Here is a 20288-nt window from a genome sequence, read left to right on the forward strand (position 1 = left end):
GTTTCGAAGGTTTTAGACTATAAACTTGTACTTGCACATAGTAGGTCCTTGATAAGTATTTGTAGAAGTAAGTCAGATCAGACTGACCAGGGGTGGTAGAAAGCCTAAAGACAGTAGAGGTGGGGAGAAAGCCCAAGACAAATAGAGGTGGGGTACACACAGAAGAAGCAATGTGGGGATAACGATACTTATGGGGAGATTGAGAGGATGTGATGGCCATCTTCAAGTATCTGAAGACCAGTCATAAGGAGCAATAATTGGTTCCAGAGGGCAGAATTAAGGAGCAATAGGTGGAAGTTGTTGAGAGGTAGATTTTATTTCAACATAAGTAAACATTTTCAAGATCAGAGTTGTCCAAAAGTAGCCCAGTGGCTGCTTTGGGAATTATTATAGAATTGAGTTAGAAGGCAGCTCGGGTAGGAAAGTTAGCTCAGTCAACAAGCATTTAACATGTGTCAGGCATTTCAATAAGCACAGATACAAAGAAAGCCAAAAACAGTCCCTGTCCTCAAGAAGCTTACATTCTAATGCAGAGACATGCAAACAACAATGTACAAACAGGGTTCATTAGGGATAATCTTATAAAGAGACACTAGCATTAATGAGCACCCAGAAAGCTTCTTGCAGAAGGTAGGGTTTTAATTGAGACTTGAGGGAAGCCAGGTCATGGGCAGTGAATCCCTATATTGCTGAAGGTCTGCAAGCCAAGCTTGTGGATTTTTATTTGATTCTAATTACAGATTCGGGTTGTACTTTGTCCTTTAAGGTCCCTTCCAACTCAGAATTTTTTGAAAATGAAAGAAGAGGAGGAGAAGAAGGACGAGGAGGAGGAGGAGGAGGAGGAGGAGAAGAAGAAGAAGAAGAAGAAGAAGAAGAGGAGGAGGAGGAAGAAAAAATAGTGCTTTACAATTCACAAAGTGTTTTTACATGCTATATGTCAGAGGAACCAAGAAGTCACATAAAAAAAAGATAACTGAGGAGGAAATGACCTCTGACACCTAAAAACTACAACCTCCACGAAGCCCCATACCTGGGACACCTAGTGGTCAAGATCTCAGACCCCCAAACCCCAAATCCCTTGCGGTTTCCTCCATGTTCTCTAAGGGGGAAGATGACTACAATTCCCAAGATGCCCCAGCTATAATTCAAAATATTTGCTTCAATGAGGTTCTTAGCCCTGAGGGATGCTACACATGCGCGATGCCAGTTAGTCTTTCCTTCCTAATCATTTTTTTCTAATCCTGCTATTACTCCGAGACCCCGAAGCTTTCTCCTATTGGCTCATCCACTAAGCATTGGAACATTTTATTGGCCAGATAGGCTTCCGGGGAGGAAAAGTTCATAATGGCATTATGATTGGTCTATATTGGGGAGGGGGTGGGGCTTCGAACCGGCTCCGGGGTTGGGGGGCGGGGGGAAAATGGCGGCGGAACTGCTACTGCTCAGCGAAATCGCCGATCCGGCTCGTTTCTTTGCAGACAACCTGCTCAGCGCTGAGGACTGGGGTCCGCGGGGAAGGGGGTCGGGGGAGGTGGAGGAGGATACGGCGTGTTGTTTCCATGAAGGGTTTTGAGGAGGGGACAAGGGGCTAGTATGAGGAATGCCATTAAGGAATCTACCATCTACGGGAACCTGGGTGGGGCGTGGTTTCTGGGCTGAACTATCTAGGAGCGGAGACAGGGGGGCTATTTTCCCCTTGCGGGTTATCCTCCTTGTGGGATGCCAGTAGTGGAAACCGTTGAACTGTTCCACTCTACTTGTTTCCACGTGAAACGGGTGAGGAACCACCCCCACCCCACCCCACCCCCCGTGGGGAAGGTGCAGGGGGCTAGAGAGAGTCAGAGATTGTACCACTTTTACGAGGAGGGGGTTGAGCCTTTTGGATTTTACCATGTTGGGAGGGAGTGCGGGGGGGGGGTATGGTGTGGATGATACCACTGAGACTGGATGGGGGTAATTGCTGTCATATTCACCCTTGCAGACCGCACCCTCTATAATTGCCTTGATGAAGTGACTGAGGAGCAAGCTCAGCTCTTCAGATGTCTGGAACAAGATGTCCCGGTAAATTTAAGTGCCACAAAATGTCACAGGTGGAAGGGACCTTAGGAGTCTGGTCCAGCCTCCTTGTTTTACAGATGGGAAACAGGCCAAGGGAGGGGAAGTAACTTACCCAAGGGCATCACCCTTAGCCCCCGATAATACCTCTGGGAGCTTACAATTGCAGTCCTGGGGCAGATCTCATCTTGCTGGGGATTCTTCCTTTCTCATGCCTCTTCCTCTCATCCTCACACAGTTTGATAGCGGCTCCCTGGACATGGGCATGGACATCACCTCCCCTGAGCCCCCATGGGACCCACTGCCCATCTTCCCAGGTGAAGGATACCTTGTGCCCCATCTTTCTTATCCTTAGCCTGTTTAATTACTAGTGTTCCACCTCCTCCCAGATTTCTGAATCTGCTTTCCAGCTACTTCCACATCCCATTTCTTCCCAAGACATCATCTTTTGGGGAGGTACCATATCTTGCCCCCACCCATTTTCCAGAAACCCTTGTGTTTTCCTCCATTTCTTCAGATACCTCTTTGTACCCCTTACCCTGAGGCTTCTAAGATCGTTTCATTAAAGACTCCACCTTCTCCCCTCTACTTTTCCATCCTCCCAAAAACTTTTAGCTCTCCTCTTAGACATTTCTGTCTTACTCACCACCCTCCCACACACCCCTCACTTCCAGACTTACAGGTGAAGTCAGAACCTTCTTCCCCTTGCTCCTCCTCTTCTCTCAGCTCCGAGTCATCACTTCTCTCCACGGAGCCCCTTGGCCAGGTGAGAGTTTCATTTCCCTTCTACTCTGGATGGCAAACAGTCTTCTTAGTTTCATTCACACATTATTTGTGTGCTATTCATCTTTAGTATGAGAGCCTTCTTTCCTACTTCTTCTTCCATCTGACTTACTCTGTCTTTCCTTCCACTTCCTGCAGGCCTCTGTGGGAGAAGAGGTACTTGGTGTGAAGATAGAATCTCCTAGCCCTCCACACTGCCTCTTGGGGAATGTTCTGAAACCTTCATTTGGAGCTATCCAGATTAGTGTGGGCCTCACCCCAGATGACCCCTCAGGTAGTCATTGGTTTTTCTTCCCCTTCTCTAGGCACCCATTGTGTGATGGCAAGGAAGAAGTAGGGGATGGCAGACAACTAGAAAAGAGGACCATCAGGGAGGGGAGATTAAGGTCTAGGGCTATGTCTAGGAAAACAAGACCAGAGAGATGTAGATGTCCTATCCCTGTTCTCCCTTCCCCAATCCATGTTCCAAACATTCAACCAGGTAATGAATCTCATCTTACTTTGCATTCCTTCAGCCTTTACAGAATCCATTTGTGTACTATTTTGCAAATGTTCTTAAGTGATCTATATTGTCTCCCTCATGATTGATTATTCAAGAAGTATTAATGGAGGGCTTAATATGTGCCTTGCACTGTGGAAAGTGCAACCTGCCCCTCCTTGCCCTCAAAGAACTTACAGTCTTTAAGGAAAGGTCAAAATAGAATAGTTATTAAGTGCTTACTAAGTACCAGGCTATCTGCTAGATTCTGGAGATAGAAATACAAGCAAACAAGATAGTTGTTGCCCACAAGGAGCTTATATTCTAGGGAAGATGAAACAAAAAGGGGATCTGGAAAATGGTAGGGAGTATGGCATGGTATAACATTGATGTCTGGGCAAAAACCAACCTAGAGGTTCATGGGAATGAGGTAAAGTGATGGTGTAAGTAGTAGCACATGACTAGGATAGGCAAGGAAGAAAATGCACTGAAGTAATACTACACAGGATCTTATGATTCAGTGCCAGGTTCAGAGGATAGGTATAGTGCTTGTAGGAAGGAAGCCCCCCTTATTGCAAGTGCAATTGCTAGGAAAAATGTCATTGGAGGAGGTAGAATTTAGTCTGGATCCTGAAAAACTGGGCGAATTTGGAGCAGGTAGAGAAGAAAGAGTAGGGTTTTCTAGTTAGGGGAAGCAGTATCACCAAAGGAGCAGAGGTTTAAATGGACACAGTGTGTTCTTGGAACAATGAAGCATTAGCCTGGCTTGGAATGTAGGGTTTGGATGGGTAAGTAGCAGAAGATAAAGTTGAGTAAGCAGGTTGTGGCCTTAAAAATGTTTATTGAGTTGAACTGAATTGTGAAGGGCCTAGATTGGCAGAAGGAGATAATATTTGTAAAAGTGTTAAATAGCCATGAAATACTATGTAAATACAGACTGTTGTCATTATTATTTTATCCTGTAGCTAGTGGGAAACAGTGGAAAGATTGTGATCAGAGAAGAAGCTGATAAAAGCAGTGTATGAGGAAGACTATGGTAGTAGTAGTAGAGTACTGAGTAGATTTTATTTAAAGAGTTGAGGGAGTGGAGTGAGGGGAAAGGACAAGAGGCTAAAGGCAAGAAGACCAGTTAGGTTATTACAGGATTCCAGGTGATGAGGATCTGAATTAGATTTACAGTGATGGGAATGGAAAGGATAAGTTATAAGAGAATAAGGCATAATTGTCTCTCACTCACCTTACATATCCAATCAAGTGCTAAATCTTATCTTTCCTATTTCGACAATATCTTGTATGTACTCTTCTTTCTCTCTACTAACATAGCCATTACTCTAGCAGAGTCTTTTATTATCTCACACCTTGACTATTGAAATGATTGCAAGTCTTAGCCCACGCCAATCCATCATCTACACAGCCACCAAAGTAATTTTCCTGAAGTGTAGGTCCAACCACACCACCCGTCCCCCCAAATCTCTTTTTTCCCACCTTGCAGATACACAGACCAAGACAGAACCCATTTCACCTTCTTCCCCTCTTAGCTCAGAGGCCTCATTGCTCTCCACAGAATCCCCCAGTAAGGTAAGCCTCACTTCTTACTTTCTCCCCACCCAATTTACTACCCCCACACCCTCACCCCCACCCTGGGTATAAGAAGTTCTTTCCTAACCAGAATATCTTCTAACCATTCCTCTTGCTCTCCCCCTCCCCCCTACTCCTTTCCCTTCCCTTTACACCTATGCTCTGTGCTTTCTCTGCAGCCTCTTGTAGAAGAGGAGGTGTTAGGAGTAAAGACAGAATCACCAGCCCCTCAACTCTGCCTTCTAGGGGATGTCCTGACTTCCCCATTTGGATCAGTCCAAATTAATGTGGGTCCAGCCCCTGATGCTTGCTCAGGTAATGCCCATCCTACCTCCCGAGTTTCCCGGTTTAAAAGGCCTGCCTTCCTGATAACTCTTCTTTTTGTCCCTTCCCTAGGAAAGGCCCCACCCCATCGGAAGCCACCACTGCAACCGAAGCCTGTTATGGTGACAAATGTCCCACTGCCTCCCCGAAATTCACCTCCTAGCACCACAGTCTTGTTGCAGCCCCTAGGCCAGCCTCCACCAGGTATGGAAGAAGGGAGCCAGGGCTGAATCCAGGAAGGCCACCACTTCTTGAACCCCTGAACTAGGAATGCTCAGAATAAAGTACAGGCTGCCTACCTTACATTACTCTTTCTATTCCTTCTCTCCACTCAGTCCCATCTGGGCCTTCCGTAGTCCTTTTCCAGGGCCCTGTTCAAGTACAGCCACCTGTGGGGGAGGGGCCAGCTCCCCCCACCCCCCGATTGGAGAGGAAGAGCATTGTGCCAGCTCCCATGCCTGGGACTCTATGTCCTCCAGAGGTGGATGTAAGTATTAGGGAGAAGTGAGGGTGACAGATTAGGGAGAAAATCTATTGTAAGAAAATGAAGTTGAAAAAATTAGAGATGAGACATAGGATAGGGAAGAGATGGGAAGAAAAACCAGGAGGGCAGTGGGAGAATAGGGCCAGAAAGGATGGACACCTGGCCTAGGGATGCAGGGTCGAGGGAGGCAAGACTGTCAGGGAGTGGAGGGCACATGGTGGGCAGTGGTTTTTTTTTTATTTTTAATTAATTTATTTTGAATTATCAACAATTACTTCCATAAGCTTTTGAGTTTCAAATTTTTCTCCCCCTTCCTCCCCTCTACCGTCCCCAAGACGGCGAACAATCTGATATAGGCTATACATATATACGTTCCTATTAAACATATTTTCACATTAGTCATGTAGGTAAGAATTAGAACCAATAAGAGGAACCACCAAAAAGAGGAAACAAAACACAACAAAGGGAAAAAAATAGCAAATAGTATGCTTCCATCTGCATTCAAACTCCGTAGTTCTTTCTTCTTTGTGGATAGCATTTTCCATCATGAGGCCTTTGGAGATGTCTGAGATCTTTGTATTGCTGAGAAGGGTCATTAGTCATCACACAACATGGCTGTTACTGTGTACAATGTTCTTTTGGTTCTGCTCACTTCACTCAGCATCAGTCCATACAAGTCCTTCCAGGTTTTTCTGAAGTCAGCCTGTTCATCATTCTTTATAGCACGATAGTATTCCATTACATTCATATACCACAACTTGCTCAGCCATTGCCCAGTTGATGGGCATCCTCTCAATTTCCAATTCTTTGCCACCACATGGGCAGTGGTTCTGAGGAAGGGAAGAGAAGGGCCAAAAAGAAAGACCTTTATTACAACAGGGTTGAGCTTTGTAACTTGAGGAGGGGGTCAGAAGAGAAATTCCCTATGCTAGCTGTAGAGAAAGAAAAGCTAGAGGTGCAGTAAGAATTTTTCTTACTGGGAGTTGTTGTCAGTTGTTTTCAGTCATGTCCAACGCTTTGTGACTCCATTTGAGGTTTTCTGGGCAAAGATACTGGAGTGGTTTGGCATTTCCTTCTCCAGCCTTACAGATGAGGAAACTGAGGCAAATAGGGTTAAGTAACTTGCCCACGGTCACACAGTAAATGTTGGAGGCTATATTTGAATTGAGGAAGAGGAGTCTTCCTGACTCGGGCCCAGCACTCTGTCTACTGAGCCAGAACAAGGGGAAATTAGGGGAATAACTCTTCCCTCAGAGAGGTCAGGAGAAGGAAGAGAGACTCCCCCCAGTGGCCAGGGTAGGGAAGCCAGAAAGCAAGTCAGTCAGAGGTCTTGGGAAGGTCTGCTCTTTGGACTTGGGAGCAGGACTGGAGGTCTCTGAGAAGGGAATGTCCCTGACTTTTTCACTCTCAACACACACATCCAGGCAAAGCTGCTGAAGCGTCAGCAGCGGATGATCAAGAACCGTGAGTCAGCCTGCCAGTCCCGGAGGAAGAAGAAGGAATATCTGCAAGGGCTGGAGGCTCGGCTCCAAGTGGTCCTTGCAGACAACCAGCAGCTCCGCCGTGAGAATGCAGCTCTCCGAAGACGGCTGGAGGGGCTGCTGGCAGAGGTGAGGGTCCTAGGGCCCAGGGGAGCCTGGAAACCCAGAGGAGCCTCAGAAACCCAGAGGTGACTTAACTCTTCCCCCTTTATCTTCTGCCCTTCTAGAACAGTGAACTAAAGTTTGGGTCTGGGAATAGGAAGGTCGTCTGTGTCATGGTCTTCCTCCTCTTCATCGCCTTCAACTTTGGGCCTGTGAGGTAAGGGCCCCATTTCCCCCTCGCTTTGTGTTCTGTACAATTGAGCAAGGTGGAACAGGCCTGAGGCTTCCCATTTCCCTTGCCTTGGGACAGAGCCCATCCTGTGTACCTTGGAGGCTTCTTTTGGCTGCCTTTTCATTCACCTTTCACATACTCAGGAAGCTCCAGGGGCTCCCTTTTGCCTCTAAAATTTCACATAAGCTCCTCAGTTTGGCATTCAAAGCCCTTCACAGCTGGGGTTCCACTGGCCTTTCCCATTCCACTATTTCCCTTTGTCTGCCCTGCTCCTCCCTCCCTCAACCAAATGGACTTACTTTCTGATTACATATATCATGCATCATCTTTCACCTCTGTGCCTTTCTAGTCATTCCCCCTTTACCCCTCCCCATTCCCAGGTCAGTTGTTCCCTCTTATCCCTGAAACTGCTTTGTATATATTTTACATTGATATATCTGTAGATAAGTTTTCCCACACAATGTAAGTTCCTTGAGGGCAGGAATTGATTTCTTTTTTGTCTTTTTTCATCTTTAGCATATGACATAGTTACCTGACATATAATAAGGGCTTAATGATTGTTTTCTGAATTTAATTAAATTAGATTTAATTAAATAGGAGTCTCAGGCATAATTGTTAATTCCTTTTTGCTCATGCTAATGATAGTGTCCATCTTCTGTCCTTTACAAGTTTAATGATATAGGTCATCATGGTTCTCAAATCTGCTATAACAAGGGATAGATACAGAACAGGAAGGTTTGAGAGGTCAGTGGGGTATTGGATCCTTTCCCTAAATTGGACCCTAAAGAAGGCTTGGATTCTAATCTGGATTGTCACTTCCTAGTTTTGTGATGGTGGCCAATTCATTTAACTTCTGTGACTCTCAGTTTTATCACATGTCAAATATGGATAATAATACTTACTCCCCTTACTCCACAGGCTTTCTGTAAGGAAAGCACTTGGTAAATCTTCAGGTGCTATATAAATGTGTATTATCTTTATCATTATCATTATTATTATTTTCTTATCTTCCCTAGCATCAATGAATCACCTCCAGCTCCAGCCTCACCTCCGATGGGCAAGGAAGAGTCTTGGCCCCAGAGGCACCTCCTAGAGTTCTCAGAGCAAGGGGTAATTCCTGGGGAGGACACCCAGGGAACACCGCTGGGCCACAAGGAATCACAGCCTAGGCCCCCTGGCCAGTCACATTTCAAGTAAGATGAGAGCAAGATGCTCCTCATTGGCATGCCTGGAAAATGCTCCTCCCTCACCTCCACATCTTCAGTCTCTACTTTTTCTTCCCAGTTCAGTTTAAGTACCATCTTCTGCACAAGACTTCTCCTGACCCCTCTTCCCCTCTCCCATTTGTGCTTTCCCCTGAAAATTTGCCTTGTATTTATTTCAAAAGTATACTTATGTATGTATATGTCACTGCCAAATGAATGTGAGCTCTTTGAAGGGAGGGACTTTTATTTTTGTCATTGTGTTCCCGTTGTCTGGCACAGTGGTATGTCTAGATGCTTAGTGTTTGTTAATTGACTGAAGCCCTGTCAACTGAGTGAGAATGAAAACTATCTTGCCCAAAGCTACTCGTCTCTTCTTGAGTATTAGTCGTGCCACCTTCTGCCTCTTTCCTTCTCCTCGTTCTAGAAGTCTCTGATCCCCCGTCTCTCATGTTGGAGGTAGGATTGTGACAGGCTCACAGCTGTGTTCCCCTTCCCTGCTCTGCTCCAGGAACCTAACAACCTTTCCCAAGGGAGCCAAGGAACTGTTGCTGAGAGACTTAGACCAGTTTTTCCTCTCCTCTGACTGTCGTCACTTCAACCGGACTGAGTCTCTCCGGTAAGGGAGATTCTTTGGGGGGGGGGGGGCAGAGGCCCTCTTGGGTGTTCTCTTCATCTCTTTCTTTTCCTCCTAGCAATAGGCTCCCCTGTTCTGAGAGAGATCATGTGCCCATCCCCATTGTTCCCAGATCTAAGTTCTTCATTGGCCCTTTTCGAAAGTTGACTCTCTGTTCTAGGCTTCTTTACTCTGTAGCCTTGACTTTGCATGTGTGCGTGCGTGCGTGTGTGTGTGTGTGTGTGTGTGTGTGTGTGTGTTGATTTTTTTGTGAGGGGAGTGATGAGGAAGTGGCGTGCTGGAGTGGGATAATCTCTCAAGGACTCTTATTCCAAGGGAGGGCCAGGGGGGTGGTGTTCAATCTGACCCCTGGCTTACTCCTCCTAGGCTTGCAGATGAACTTAGTGGCTGGGTCCAGCGACACCAGAGTGGAAGAAAGAAGAGTCCTCAGCCCCGGAAGGTCAGGGAAAAACAGGTAGGAGATGGATGTGCTGATGGAGGTTTTAGTGGGCCAAGCAGCAGTGGTTTAGAAAACCAGGTGGGAGGCATCTAGGGATCTTGGAGGGCAGAGGGGAAGCAGGAGAGATGGGAGTAGAATTTGAATGATGAGGGAACTCTGGGTGGGTAGGAATACCGCATGTAGTGTGGAAAAGACCTAGGAATTTGACTGGAGACAGGAACTCTTGAGTGTGGGCAGGGTGGTAGCAGCTTCAAGGGGCTGCCTGGGGGCTGCTGCTGTCCCTCTGCCCATCCCTGTATCCTTAGATTTCTTTTTTTTTTTTGCAGAAGTCTCACCAGTGGAAGAAACCACCTTCAGCCTGGTCAGTCCCTCCTCGGCCCTCTGGCCCCCTTGAAAGGTGAGTGGGAGCTGCTGTGTGTCTGCCCTTGCCACTAAGGGAAGGCCCTTGCATCCTCTCAGATGGAATTTGAATATTGTGTTGGGCTGTCCTTCTGTCATTCCCAGTCCTCTCTCCACCCTCACCAGGGACTCTGTGAGCCAGCTGCAGCTGTATCACCACCCCAGACGTCCACAGCCAGAGTTCCTAGATGCCATTGACCGTCGGGAAGACACATTCTACGTCGTCTCCTTCCGAAGGGTGAGTGTCTCAGCCCTATTCACAAGTGAAGGAGGGGGCAGGACCAGGGTAAGAGTGCCAAGTTCGAGGCACACTGCTGCGTATGGCCTCATACTCGGTCTGCATTGTCACATTCGGGCTTCTGCATTCATTCCACTGGTCTGATAGGGCCTCTGGGGAGAGGGGCAGGGAGTGAAGGGAGGCAGATGAGGGCAGAAGCAGACGGGACACCCCAGCGCTGGCCTGTTCCTTTCTCATTTGCTCTGCACATAGTAGACATTCAGTGAATGGCTATGTATGATTATGGTTCTCCAGGATCACCTGTTGCTCCCAGCAATCAGCCACAACAAGACTTCTCGCCCAAAGATGTCTTTGGTGATGCCAGCCATGGCCCCCAATGGTAATTCTTTCCTCTAGAGGAGGGAACTGGGTGGGAATAGACTTCAAAATCAGAGGGCCTAATGGATTAGTTTGTCAAGTGTGAGGGGAAAATGGGCAACAGAAATATTGGGCAGACATGAGATTCTAAGGGGAAAATGAGTAGTATCTTGGGGAAAGAACAGAGCAGAATAATGACTTAGGGGCACAGCAGGAGCCTGGGTACCAGGCTGGGTACCGGAAGCATCACTCACCTGTTTTTTCCCTTCTTGTCTTTCTCATAAAACCTTTGTGACTCAGTATATGTGCCTTCTGTTTTGTCCCATTTCTCTCTCCACACATGCTTGTCCTCTTTTCCTCTTTCTCATTCTTGTTTGTTCCCTCCATTATTCGAATTCCAATTGCTGAGTGCCTAACCTCCTCCCTCCCTCCTCCCACAGAGACCCTGTCGGGCCGGGGCAATACAGGGGACTATGAGGTGATGATGCAGATCGAATGTGAGGTCATGGACACCAGGGTCATCCACATCAAGAGCTCCACAGTGCCCCCCTCCCTTCGAAAGCAGCCTCCCCCCTCCTCCTGGCAATGCTTCAGGCAACCCCTTGCCTCCTCCAGCACCCAGCTCTTCTAGGCAAGCTCCTCACCAGCCCTTCTACCTCGATCACCCCTAACAGCTCTAGCTTGCACTGACTTAAAGCTGAGAATGTGGTGGGGTGTACCCTCCATTTCTCTAATCCAGGGCTTGGCATGAATAAGGCACTTATTTGGGGGTGGGACTGTCCCCTCTACCTAGTTCCCTTTTCTGTACAGAAGATTCAGCTCTTCTCCAATCCCCCCAGTCCCTATGTCCTTTGAGGGAGGGATATTGGGTAAGCTCCATTTTTTGTGGGCTCCTGCACATACCCCTTATTCTGCTATTTCTCTGGTGTTGGGTGGGGGGAGGGAGGGGAGGAAGCTAGTCCCCAGGTGGGACCAAAGTTTTTACATTTTGTGGGGAGGTTATTGGGGAAAAAAGAGGAGAAGGGATAATTGGGAGGCGATTGAAGTTTGTGTGTTCTCTTTTTTTATTATTAAATAAATGGTTAGGAGGGAGTGGAGGAATAGTGCTTTCTGGGTTTTCATTTGGGCTTTAGGGGAAAAGTGTATTCCAAGGGTTATATTAATAACCAGAGAGAAAACAGAAAGACAGCTGGATCTGGGGTGGGGTGGGTGTATCATCACAGACCTAATGTCATCACCTACCCCCCTTCATTCCTCCCCCCTTCTGTGGGCTATGTCTAGCCTATAACCCAGGGTGTGGGGAAAGGAAGAGAGGGTGTCCTCAGAACTGACAAACTGATAGATGCGCGGCCCTGGACTGTTTGTATAAACAGGATGGAATGGGGACTTCCCCACCCCTCGGGACCAGCAGCTATTGGGCCCCTACACTGTGACAGGTCCTGCCTGTCCTGCAGCCACCAACCACCCACAGTCACCTGGGCCTTTCTGCCTAGACAAACAATTAAAAACAGGCCAGAAGGATCTATGCCTCGGAAGGAGGGGCCACTATAGGGTAGTGGGTGAGATTCGAAGTAGGGTGGGGTAGGCTTGTACTTCAACTCAGAGAGATTTGGAACCCCAGGAGTAGGGTGGGAGGGAAGACCTGAATTGGGTGGTACAAAATACATTGTCAGCCCTGATATAGTCAGGGGAGGTTTAGGGGGGAGAAAGGGAACTTCGATAGGGATGGGGAGGTGGGGGGTCTCTACTCAATTGTTCCTATGAACCACCCCTGAGACATGACCCTGCTGAATTATCCTAGGTCAGAAAGAGCCTGTAGGCTGGGCTGGGCTGGAAGCCCATAGGACTGGACATGGGCCACCCCGGGACTGGAGCCCAGGTCTACAGGGGAGGGACAGGACCTCACGTGTCCAACCAGGCCCTGCCTCTGCGTCATCTCCCCCCCCCAAAAAAATACATGTTTGGGGTGAAAACAGATTGGGTAACCATGGCAACCTGGAACAGGGGTTCCCAGGAACTAGACCTTTTTTCCCTCAGAAAGGCCTCTCTGGCTTCTCACCCCTTTTCCCATAGTCCCCTTGCCCTTTTCCTTCCAAACACTCTCCCTTGTATTCCTTTTCCCTTTTCCATTTCTTTTCCCTTTCTCCTTCTTTTACTTCCCTCTCTTTAGGCTCTACATTGTTCCTTTCCCTAAACCCATTTCCTTTCTTCCTGTCCCCTCACCCAGTCATTAGTACCAGATACCCAGTTGATGACAGACTGAAGTTGGCCTTGGAAAGGAGTGATCAGGGTTGGGTTCTTTTGGAGGGAAAAGCTGTGGGGGAGGGAGAGGGGGCACTTTGAGGGTACACGAAAAGTGTGGGGGGTGTTAGCGTTAACCCATGATGAACACACAACAACTTTATTAGTTTTCTTCCTATTCTCATCCCTTTCTGGGGCAGGGCCCTACCAAGTCTCTTCCCCTCTCGGGCCAGGTGAAGCAGTAATGCACACGCCCTCCCCCCCCTTTCCCTTCTTCCGTGGGATCCTCTCCCCTTGTGTAGTTCCCTCACCCCACATTCATTGGCTGTTGTGGTGCTCTCTCTCCTTCCAGCCCTCCTGCCTTTTTCTTCTTTTTAGTCCCTATCACTTGATAAGTTCATACCTTCCCTGCTTTTTCTTGATATTCTGATTTCCCTCTCCCTCCCATCCTGCATTTTCTTCTGTCAGTGTCTCCTTCTCCATTCCTTTTCATATCTCTGTTTCCTCTGTTTTTCCTACCAGTTTTCCTTTCTCTGCCTCTCCCCTTTTCCCCCCTAAATTTCTTTTTTTCTCTCAGTGAATCGTCTTTCACCCTGTCCATTTCTTTGTCTTCTCTTCCCTGTTCTTCCCTGTTTCTTTTCCTTCACTTCTGTTCCCTCCTGCTCCCCCAACCCACCCCTCCCCACTCCAATCCCCTGTCCCCTTCCCAGCTGTGGGGGCCAGGACTAAGGCGCCCAGTGTTTGTCTCATCGCTCTGCTATGGCCTCTGGATACACCACATCTGGATTCCGGGGCCCAGATGTGTGGTTGCCACAGCGACCCTGGTCCTCTGGTAAATATGAGCGCCCACCCTCCTCACAGCAGAGAAGAAAACAATTGTGTGACTTTTCATTTGTCACGAAATTGAGATTCTCCCCCACACCCATTTCCTTAGATTAAGGGAATCCTAAGGGTCCAAAATTGCCCCTCTCTGTCACTTTCTCCTCTTTTCTAGACTTATCTCTGCCCCCCTTTCTTCCCTTAATCTTTTTTCTCTCTATTCCTTGCAATTCCTTTACTTTATCTTACTGAGTCTGTATCTTAAGCTGCTTTCTTTTCTTTTCTTTTATTTATTTTTTAAAATTTTTTTTTCCATATGCTTTTGAGTTGAAATTTTTTTTCTCCCTTTTTCTCCCCCCACCCCAAGATGGCATACAATCTGACACAGGCTTTACATTTACATACCCATTAAACATATTTTCACATTAGTGAAGTTGTAAGTAAAAATTAAAACCAATAGGAGGAACCATCAGAAAGATGAAAGAAAATTCAACTTAAGGTAAAATTAAGTGAGAGCGATTCGACTTCCATAGTTCTTTCTTTGGATGTGGACAGCATTTTCCATCCCAAGGCCTCTGGAGATGTCTTAGATCCTCGTAATGCTGAGAAGGGTGCAGTTTAACATTCTTAGTCATCGCATAACGTGGCTGCTATTGTATACAAAGTCCTCTGGGTTCTGCTCACTTCACTCAGCATCAGACCATATAAGTCTTCCCAGGTTTTTCTGAAGTCAGCCTGTTCATCATTTCTTATAGAACAATAGTATTCCATTACATTCATATACCACAACTTGCTCAGCCATTCCCCAATTGATGGGCATCCTCTCAATTTCCAATTCTTTGCCACCACAAAAAGAGCTGCTATGAATATTTTTGTACCTGTGGGTCCTTTTCCCATTTGTTTGATCTCTCTGGGATATAGCCCTAGAAGTGCTATTGCTGGATCAAAGGGTATGCACATTTTTGTAGCCCTTTGGGCATAGTTCCAAATTGTTCTCCAAAATGGTTGGATCATTTCACAACTCCACCAACAATGTATTAGCGTTCCAGTTTTCCCACATCCTCTCCAACATTTATCATTTTCCTGTTTTGTCATGTTGGTCAATCTGATAGGTGTCATGTGGTACCTCAGAGTTGTTTTGATTTGCATTTCTCTAATCAATAATGATTTAGAGCATTTTTTCATATGACTATAGATGGCTTTAATTTCTTCATCTGAGAACTGTCTGTTCATATCCTTTGACCATTTATCAGTTGGGGAATGTCTTGTGTTCTTAAAAATTTGTCTTAATTCTCTATATATTTTAGAAATGAGGCCTTTATCAGAAAGACTGGTTGTAAAAATTCTTTCCCAATTTTCTACCTTCCTTCTAATCTTAGTTGCATTGGCTTTGTTTGTGCAAAAACTTTTCAATTTAATGTAATCAAAATTATCCATTTTGCTTTTCATAATGTTCTCTATCTCCTGTTTGGTCATGAATTCTTCTCCATAGATCTGATAGGTAAACTATTCCTTGTTCTCCCAGTTTACTTATGGTATCAGCCTTTATATCTAAGTCCTGAACCCATTTTGACTTTATTTTGGTATATGGTGTGAGATTTGGGTCTATGCCTAGTTTCTGCCATACTCTTTTCCAGTTTTCCCAGCAGTTTTAAACTGCTTTTTTAAAAAGTAAAATAAGGGTCAGACTCCCCACCCCCAGCCAGGCCCCTTTCCTGGGTCAGTCCCAAAAGAAGCCATTCCATTTAAGCTAATTTTATATTTCTGTCATTGCTAATCAGGCTCATCTCAGTCCTTAAGTCTTTCACTTTCAATTTTGGTCCCTTATTTTTATCTCAGTAGTCACCCTCTAGGAGATCTCACACCATTTCTTCTTCCTTTTGGAGGATTTTTCCCCTTTAATTTTTCGCTTTTGGCCTTTTCCTTCTTCCTTCTCTCTATTGCACCTGTTCCTCTCTTTTTTTCCTTTCCCTCTTCTGTCCCTGTGCTCTTTTCTCCCTCTAACATCTCTTCACTTTTCTTATCTCTGCTTCTCTCTTCTGCTTCTCCATACCAATCAGTCTGACTTTCCTCTCTCTTGGTGGTCTGGGGGAGGGAACAAATTAGCAGCAATGGCATCTCAGGGGTGGAGAGCCCTGGACCAAGGCCCCCCAAAGACATGCAACCCAGAGAGGATTTGAACTTGATATTAAGGAAAGACTTCTTAACAATCACAGCTGTCCAAAAGTGGAATAGGCTGTCTCAGAAAATAGTGGGCTCTCTTTGCAAGTGAAGGCTGGGTGACTACTTCATTGAGGTTACTGCAGAGAGATTTCTTGAAGTCCTTTGCAAAAATGAAATTTCTCAGCTACACCCCCCCCTCCAACTTCCAGTTAGTCTAGCAACCACCTGGGAAGTTCCACTGGCCCAGATCCCAAACCCCAGAAGTGACTGCTCTGGAAGTACCCAGGCATTCAACCTCAGAGGCACTGCCTCTGCTCTGCAGCCTATGACTCCCTTCCTACCCCAAACCCTGCTATCCATTAGAAACTTGGTCATTCTTTCCCTATCTCTCCATCTTTAATTTCTCTCCCGCAATAAAATCCCATTCTCTTCCCAGGTACTCTGTCCCCTAGACTTACAGTGTCTTCCCCAAATCCCTTCATGGTCTCTGGTATCTTTCATCCCATCTGTCTCAGGCATTGTTTTCTTTTGATATATTCAGATCCCACCTCTCCTGCCTCCCAATTCCTGCTTCTGTCAACCAAGATTATGGTACTCCTAACCTGGTCTTTACCCTATATTGCTTCCAATCCTCAATCCACCTTCCAGACTGCCTTCTTGAGCTTTGTTTTTTTGCTCAGAATAGTATGGGGGTGGAAAGGTTGAAGGGAAGTGCTGTCACCTTGCCCCCTGGCTCTGATAGTCGAGTCAGGCAGGAAAGAAGACGCTGAGGCTGGGACTGGCCAAGAGGCTGACTTCGTCCTTCCTATCATAGCCAGGAAAAAATGATCCACACACATCCACACCCAGACACCACGGCACACACACGGGGACACCCACGAGAAGGCTGGTACAAGCACATGTCCTAGAACACGGGAAGCTGGGTACAAGACTACAGCCACGTCCTTGGAGGTACCCGTGAATGTTCTGACCGGAACCCGTGGACAAACACGTTTGTACGTGTGGATTTGACCATATGGTCATATGGGGTAGCCGCATGTGTAGCAGAAACATGAACATGTGAATACACGCAGTGCACCGACTGACATAAGCATATGTTAAGTCCTATGTGATATTTACATGGAGTAAGAGAAAACAGCATTGGCATGGAGGCTTGTTCCCCACCCCACCCCAATCTGTCATGAGAAAAGATCCCCATTCTGTGTTCCCACTACTGCCTCTGTGCCTATGGAAACCTCAGAGCATCACCTAGAACCAGCCTTGAGCAACTGGTAAAATGGTGCCAGAGAAACCCCACAAGGTCTGGAGAGACAGGTTCTGACCTGGGCTGTGTAAGCAGCCTTCTCACGTACCAGCTTTCCTAAGCTCTGGATGTTCTGCTCCCTAGCCCTTGACTGTCACAACTTTCCCCACAATTCCTATGTCAGGACTTGGAGTTAGAAGACCTGAGTTCAAATCCTGCATCAGACACTTATTAGCTGTATGACCCTGGGCAAGTCATTTAACCTCTCTGTCGCAGTTTCCTACCTGTAAAATGGGGACAATAGCACCTATATCTCAGGGTTGTGAGAATGATATGAGTCAACATCTGTAAATAATTTGCAAACCTTATAGTATATATGCATATGTATGTATGTATGTATTTACACTAGCTATTATTGTTTTCCTTGGGTACCTAGGCACTGTGTCCCCCAAGCTCATTGCTGTCCATTCTTTCCTTCCATAATTCAGGCTACCCTAATCTGCACCTAAGTTTCTGGCTCCATCCCTAAGCCTTCATGACCTAGTCATTCTCCCCCTGTCATTCCTTAGTCCCAACTTCTTTTCCAGGTGCTACATATCCTGGCTTTTGTCCCAGGACTTGCTCAATGCATATATGCCAGCTGCCATTTCTCTGGGGCATCTAAAATGAGGAGGGAAAGTAGATAAAGTAGTGTGGGTTTCAGGATAAGAAGTGGAAAGGACAAGCGAAGGGGGAAGACAGCTTGGAAAAAAATGAGAGTCAAAAATGGGAGGAGAGGGGACAGGGGAAAGAGAAGAGGGATCACGAGGTGGAAAGATGAAAATATAAAGAGATATGGAAATGGAATTGTAGGTCAAGGGGAGAGAGAGAGAGAGAGAGAGAGAGAGAGAGAGAGAGAGAGAGAGAGAGAGAGAGAGAGAGAGAGAGATTGAGAGAGTGTTTAGGGGGGTAGTCAGCCAAATGGAGAAAATCTTGAACAGGTATAGAATGATTAGTAAGAAGAAAGATGAAAGAGAGGGACATATTTGGGCTAAGAAGGCTGGGTGGGGAGAGGTTAGGGTGAAAGGGAAAGAGGGGGGTAACAAGGAAGGAAAGAATGTAAAGAAGAGAAAGACAGGGTAAAGGTGGAATGTGATGTGATGAGAACCTCCAGTTGGAAGGAAAGAAATTATAGGATGATAAAGATGCCAAAAAGAGAAAGGAGTAGAGGAGGGGAAGTGAGAAACTGGGATTGAGAAAAGGAGAGGAATAGTGAATGTTTGTTTAATTGAATTGAATGACAGTGGGAAGAGTAAGAGCAAAGGATAGCATGAATATATAAGTATGGGGGATAGATTTGGGGCCAGGAAAGATTGAGGAGAAGAGGAGGACTCGTGGAAGACTTCAATGTGGGGGTGAAAGATAAGGGGTTCACCAGAGGAGAGGGGAGACAAAAGAGAAGAGGCTAGGGAGGGGCTAGCTGAGGGAGGGGATGAGGAGAAAGCGGGAGGGAAGACCTGCCCTATCTCCTCTCCCCTCCCTGACCTAATGTTATTCATCCTCTTCTCCTCCCCCTGCTTGCTGCCAGGCTCCCTCCTTCTTTCTGTCGCTGCCGAGACAGACGGACGCAGCTTAGGGAGCCTCTGCTCCAAGGGAAGAGTGACGTGTCTACAGAGGCACCCCAAACTCCTGCTGCTCTTCCCTCAGCCTCCTTCAGGACGGAGAGCAGGGCAGGTGCAAAGGCTCAAGAAACCAGCCTCAAGCCACCCTCCCTGCTCCCCCAGGTAAGGGAGGGACCTCACTGCTTAGAGGTGCTACTGGGGGAGGAAAAAGAAAGGGGAATTGAGGTGCTCCCTTGACCATTGTACTAAGCCTAGTGATCTAAGAGAACCTCTTTGAACAAGCATTTTCAGTCAGAGGTGGAGGTAATAGGAGCAAAAATTAGCAAATAGGATACTTTGATTCTTGATAGAAGTGTGGGCTTTTGGGGGACAGGGAAAATCTAAAGGGGTGGTATTGGGTGGAAGAATGCTTGAGAACTGTGAAGGAATCAGAGGAGGGAACAGGGATCTGGGTTCGGGGAGGGAGGTGGGAGAATGGGAGGGAATTAAAGGTTGAGGGTAGAACACCTGGCTCCCTGAGGCTAGTAAGGTTGGGAGGAGCGATGAGCCAGAGGCTGGATTAGCTGCATAGCTGGATTTCTGAGCTAAGTAGCAAGAGCTGTGGGATGGATAGGGTGGATGCCTGGGTTCCAGGCAGGTAGCTGGTGGTAGCGGAGACCAGATGCCTAAGTTTGGGGAGAGATGGAAAAATTGGGTCTGTGGAACTTGGGGTGGTGTTCTGGTTTCTCATAAGGAAGCTGAGTTGGGGAACAGCCAGGAATTGGTCAGGGTTGAGGAGGCGGGGGGTGGGGGGGGAGCAGGCTGGATCCCCTGATTCTTTGGGAAGGGAGTGGAGACTCTGGGTGGAGGGAATGCCAAAATCTTGCTCTTGACCCAGAACTCTAAACTCATGACTCACGCTTCAGTGGGGTTGGGACCAAGTCTGAGTGAGATGCCCTCAGGGTGAAGGGGATCCTCGGTCTTCCTTTCATCCCCCTTCCAGGGTTCTCCTTAGCTCCTGTCTGTCTGAGGCTCTCCCTTCCTGCTCCGCTCCACTCCCTCACCAACCCAACCCTCCCCCCCCCATGGCCAGCTCCGGGTGGGGCGGGCGGGCCCCCTTATCTTGCCTGGAAAGAATTTAATGGCTAGAAAACAGCTGGAAGTGGAACTAAGAGGAACTGGGAAGCAACTCGGAAATGCTGCAGCTGCTTTGGCCAAAGTGTCCAGCACTCACCACTCCACCCCCTCCTTCCTCTCTTGGCCCCACCCCCGCTTCCCGGATCCTCCAGCCTCACCCTAGCTTCCCCAGCCCTGATTTCCCTTCATTTCCCTTCATTTCCCTTCCTTCCCCACTTCAAGTCCCACTTTCCTTGGCAAATCAAGAGCCTAGTCTAGGCAATTTTATTCCATTCTTTACTCAAATTCTACCTCAAACTCCCTCAGATTCTGCTTC

General features: G+C 47.1%; 2 protein-coding genes across 3 annotated transcripts in view; both read left to right on the top strand.

Annotated features, from left to right (window-relative positions):
• The first annotated feature begins 1395 nt into the window (after positions 1–1395).
• ATF6B (activating transcription factor 6 beta) lies at positions 1396–11890 on the top strand. The gene is given in 19 exon segments (XM_020974277.2): positions 1396–1505; positions 1982–2061; positions 2294–2372; positions 2730–2821; positions 2977–3112; positions 4809–4894; positions 5074–5209; positions 5291–5422; positions 5554–5705; positions 7127–7312; positions 7411–7502; positions 8534–8710; positions 9231–9338; positions 9723–9810; positions 10122–10192; positions 10321–10432; positions 10727–10811; positions 11230–11366; positions 11368–11890. Coding segments are annotated over 19 exon segments (2127 nt in total). The 5' UTR covers positions 1396–1420; the 3' UTR covers positions 11461–11890.
• A 6939-nt stretch (positions 11891–18829) lies between these two features.
• TNXB (tenascin XB) overlaps positions 18830–20288 on the top strand; it is a 66837-nt gene continuing 65378 nt past the window's right edge. The window contains exon 1 of one of the 2 annotated variants that reach the window (XM_078155458.1): positions 18830–19018. The gene's annotated coding sequence lies outside the window, so the exon portion shown is untranslated. The remainder of the gene's footprint in view (positions 19019–20288) is intronic. The other variant, XM_078155459.1, reaches the window with a different exon arrangement.

Source organism: Phascolarctos cinereus, unplaced genomic scaffold (assembly GCF_003287225.1).
Source record: "Phascolarctos cinereus isolate Bilbo 61053 unplaced genomic scaffold, phaCin_HiC Scaffold_5;HRSCAF=322, whole genome shotgun sequence".
Classification (NCBI taxonomy): Eukaryota; Metazoa; Chordata; class Mammalia; order Diprotodontia; family Phascolarctidae; genus Phascolarctos; species Phascolarctos cinereus.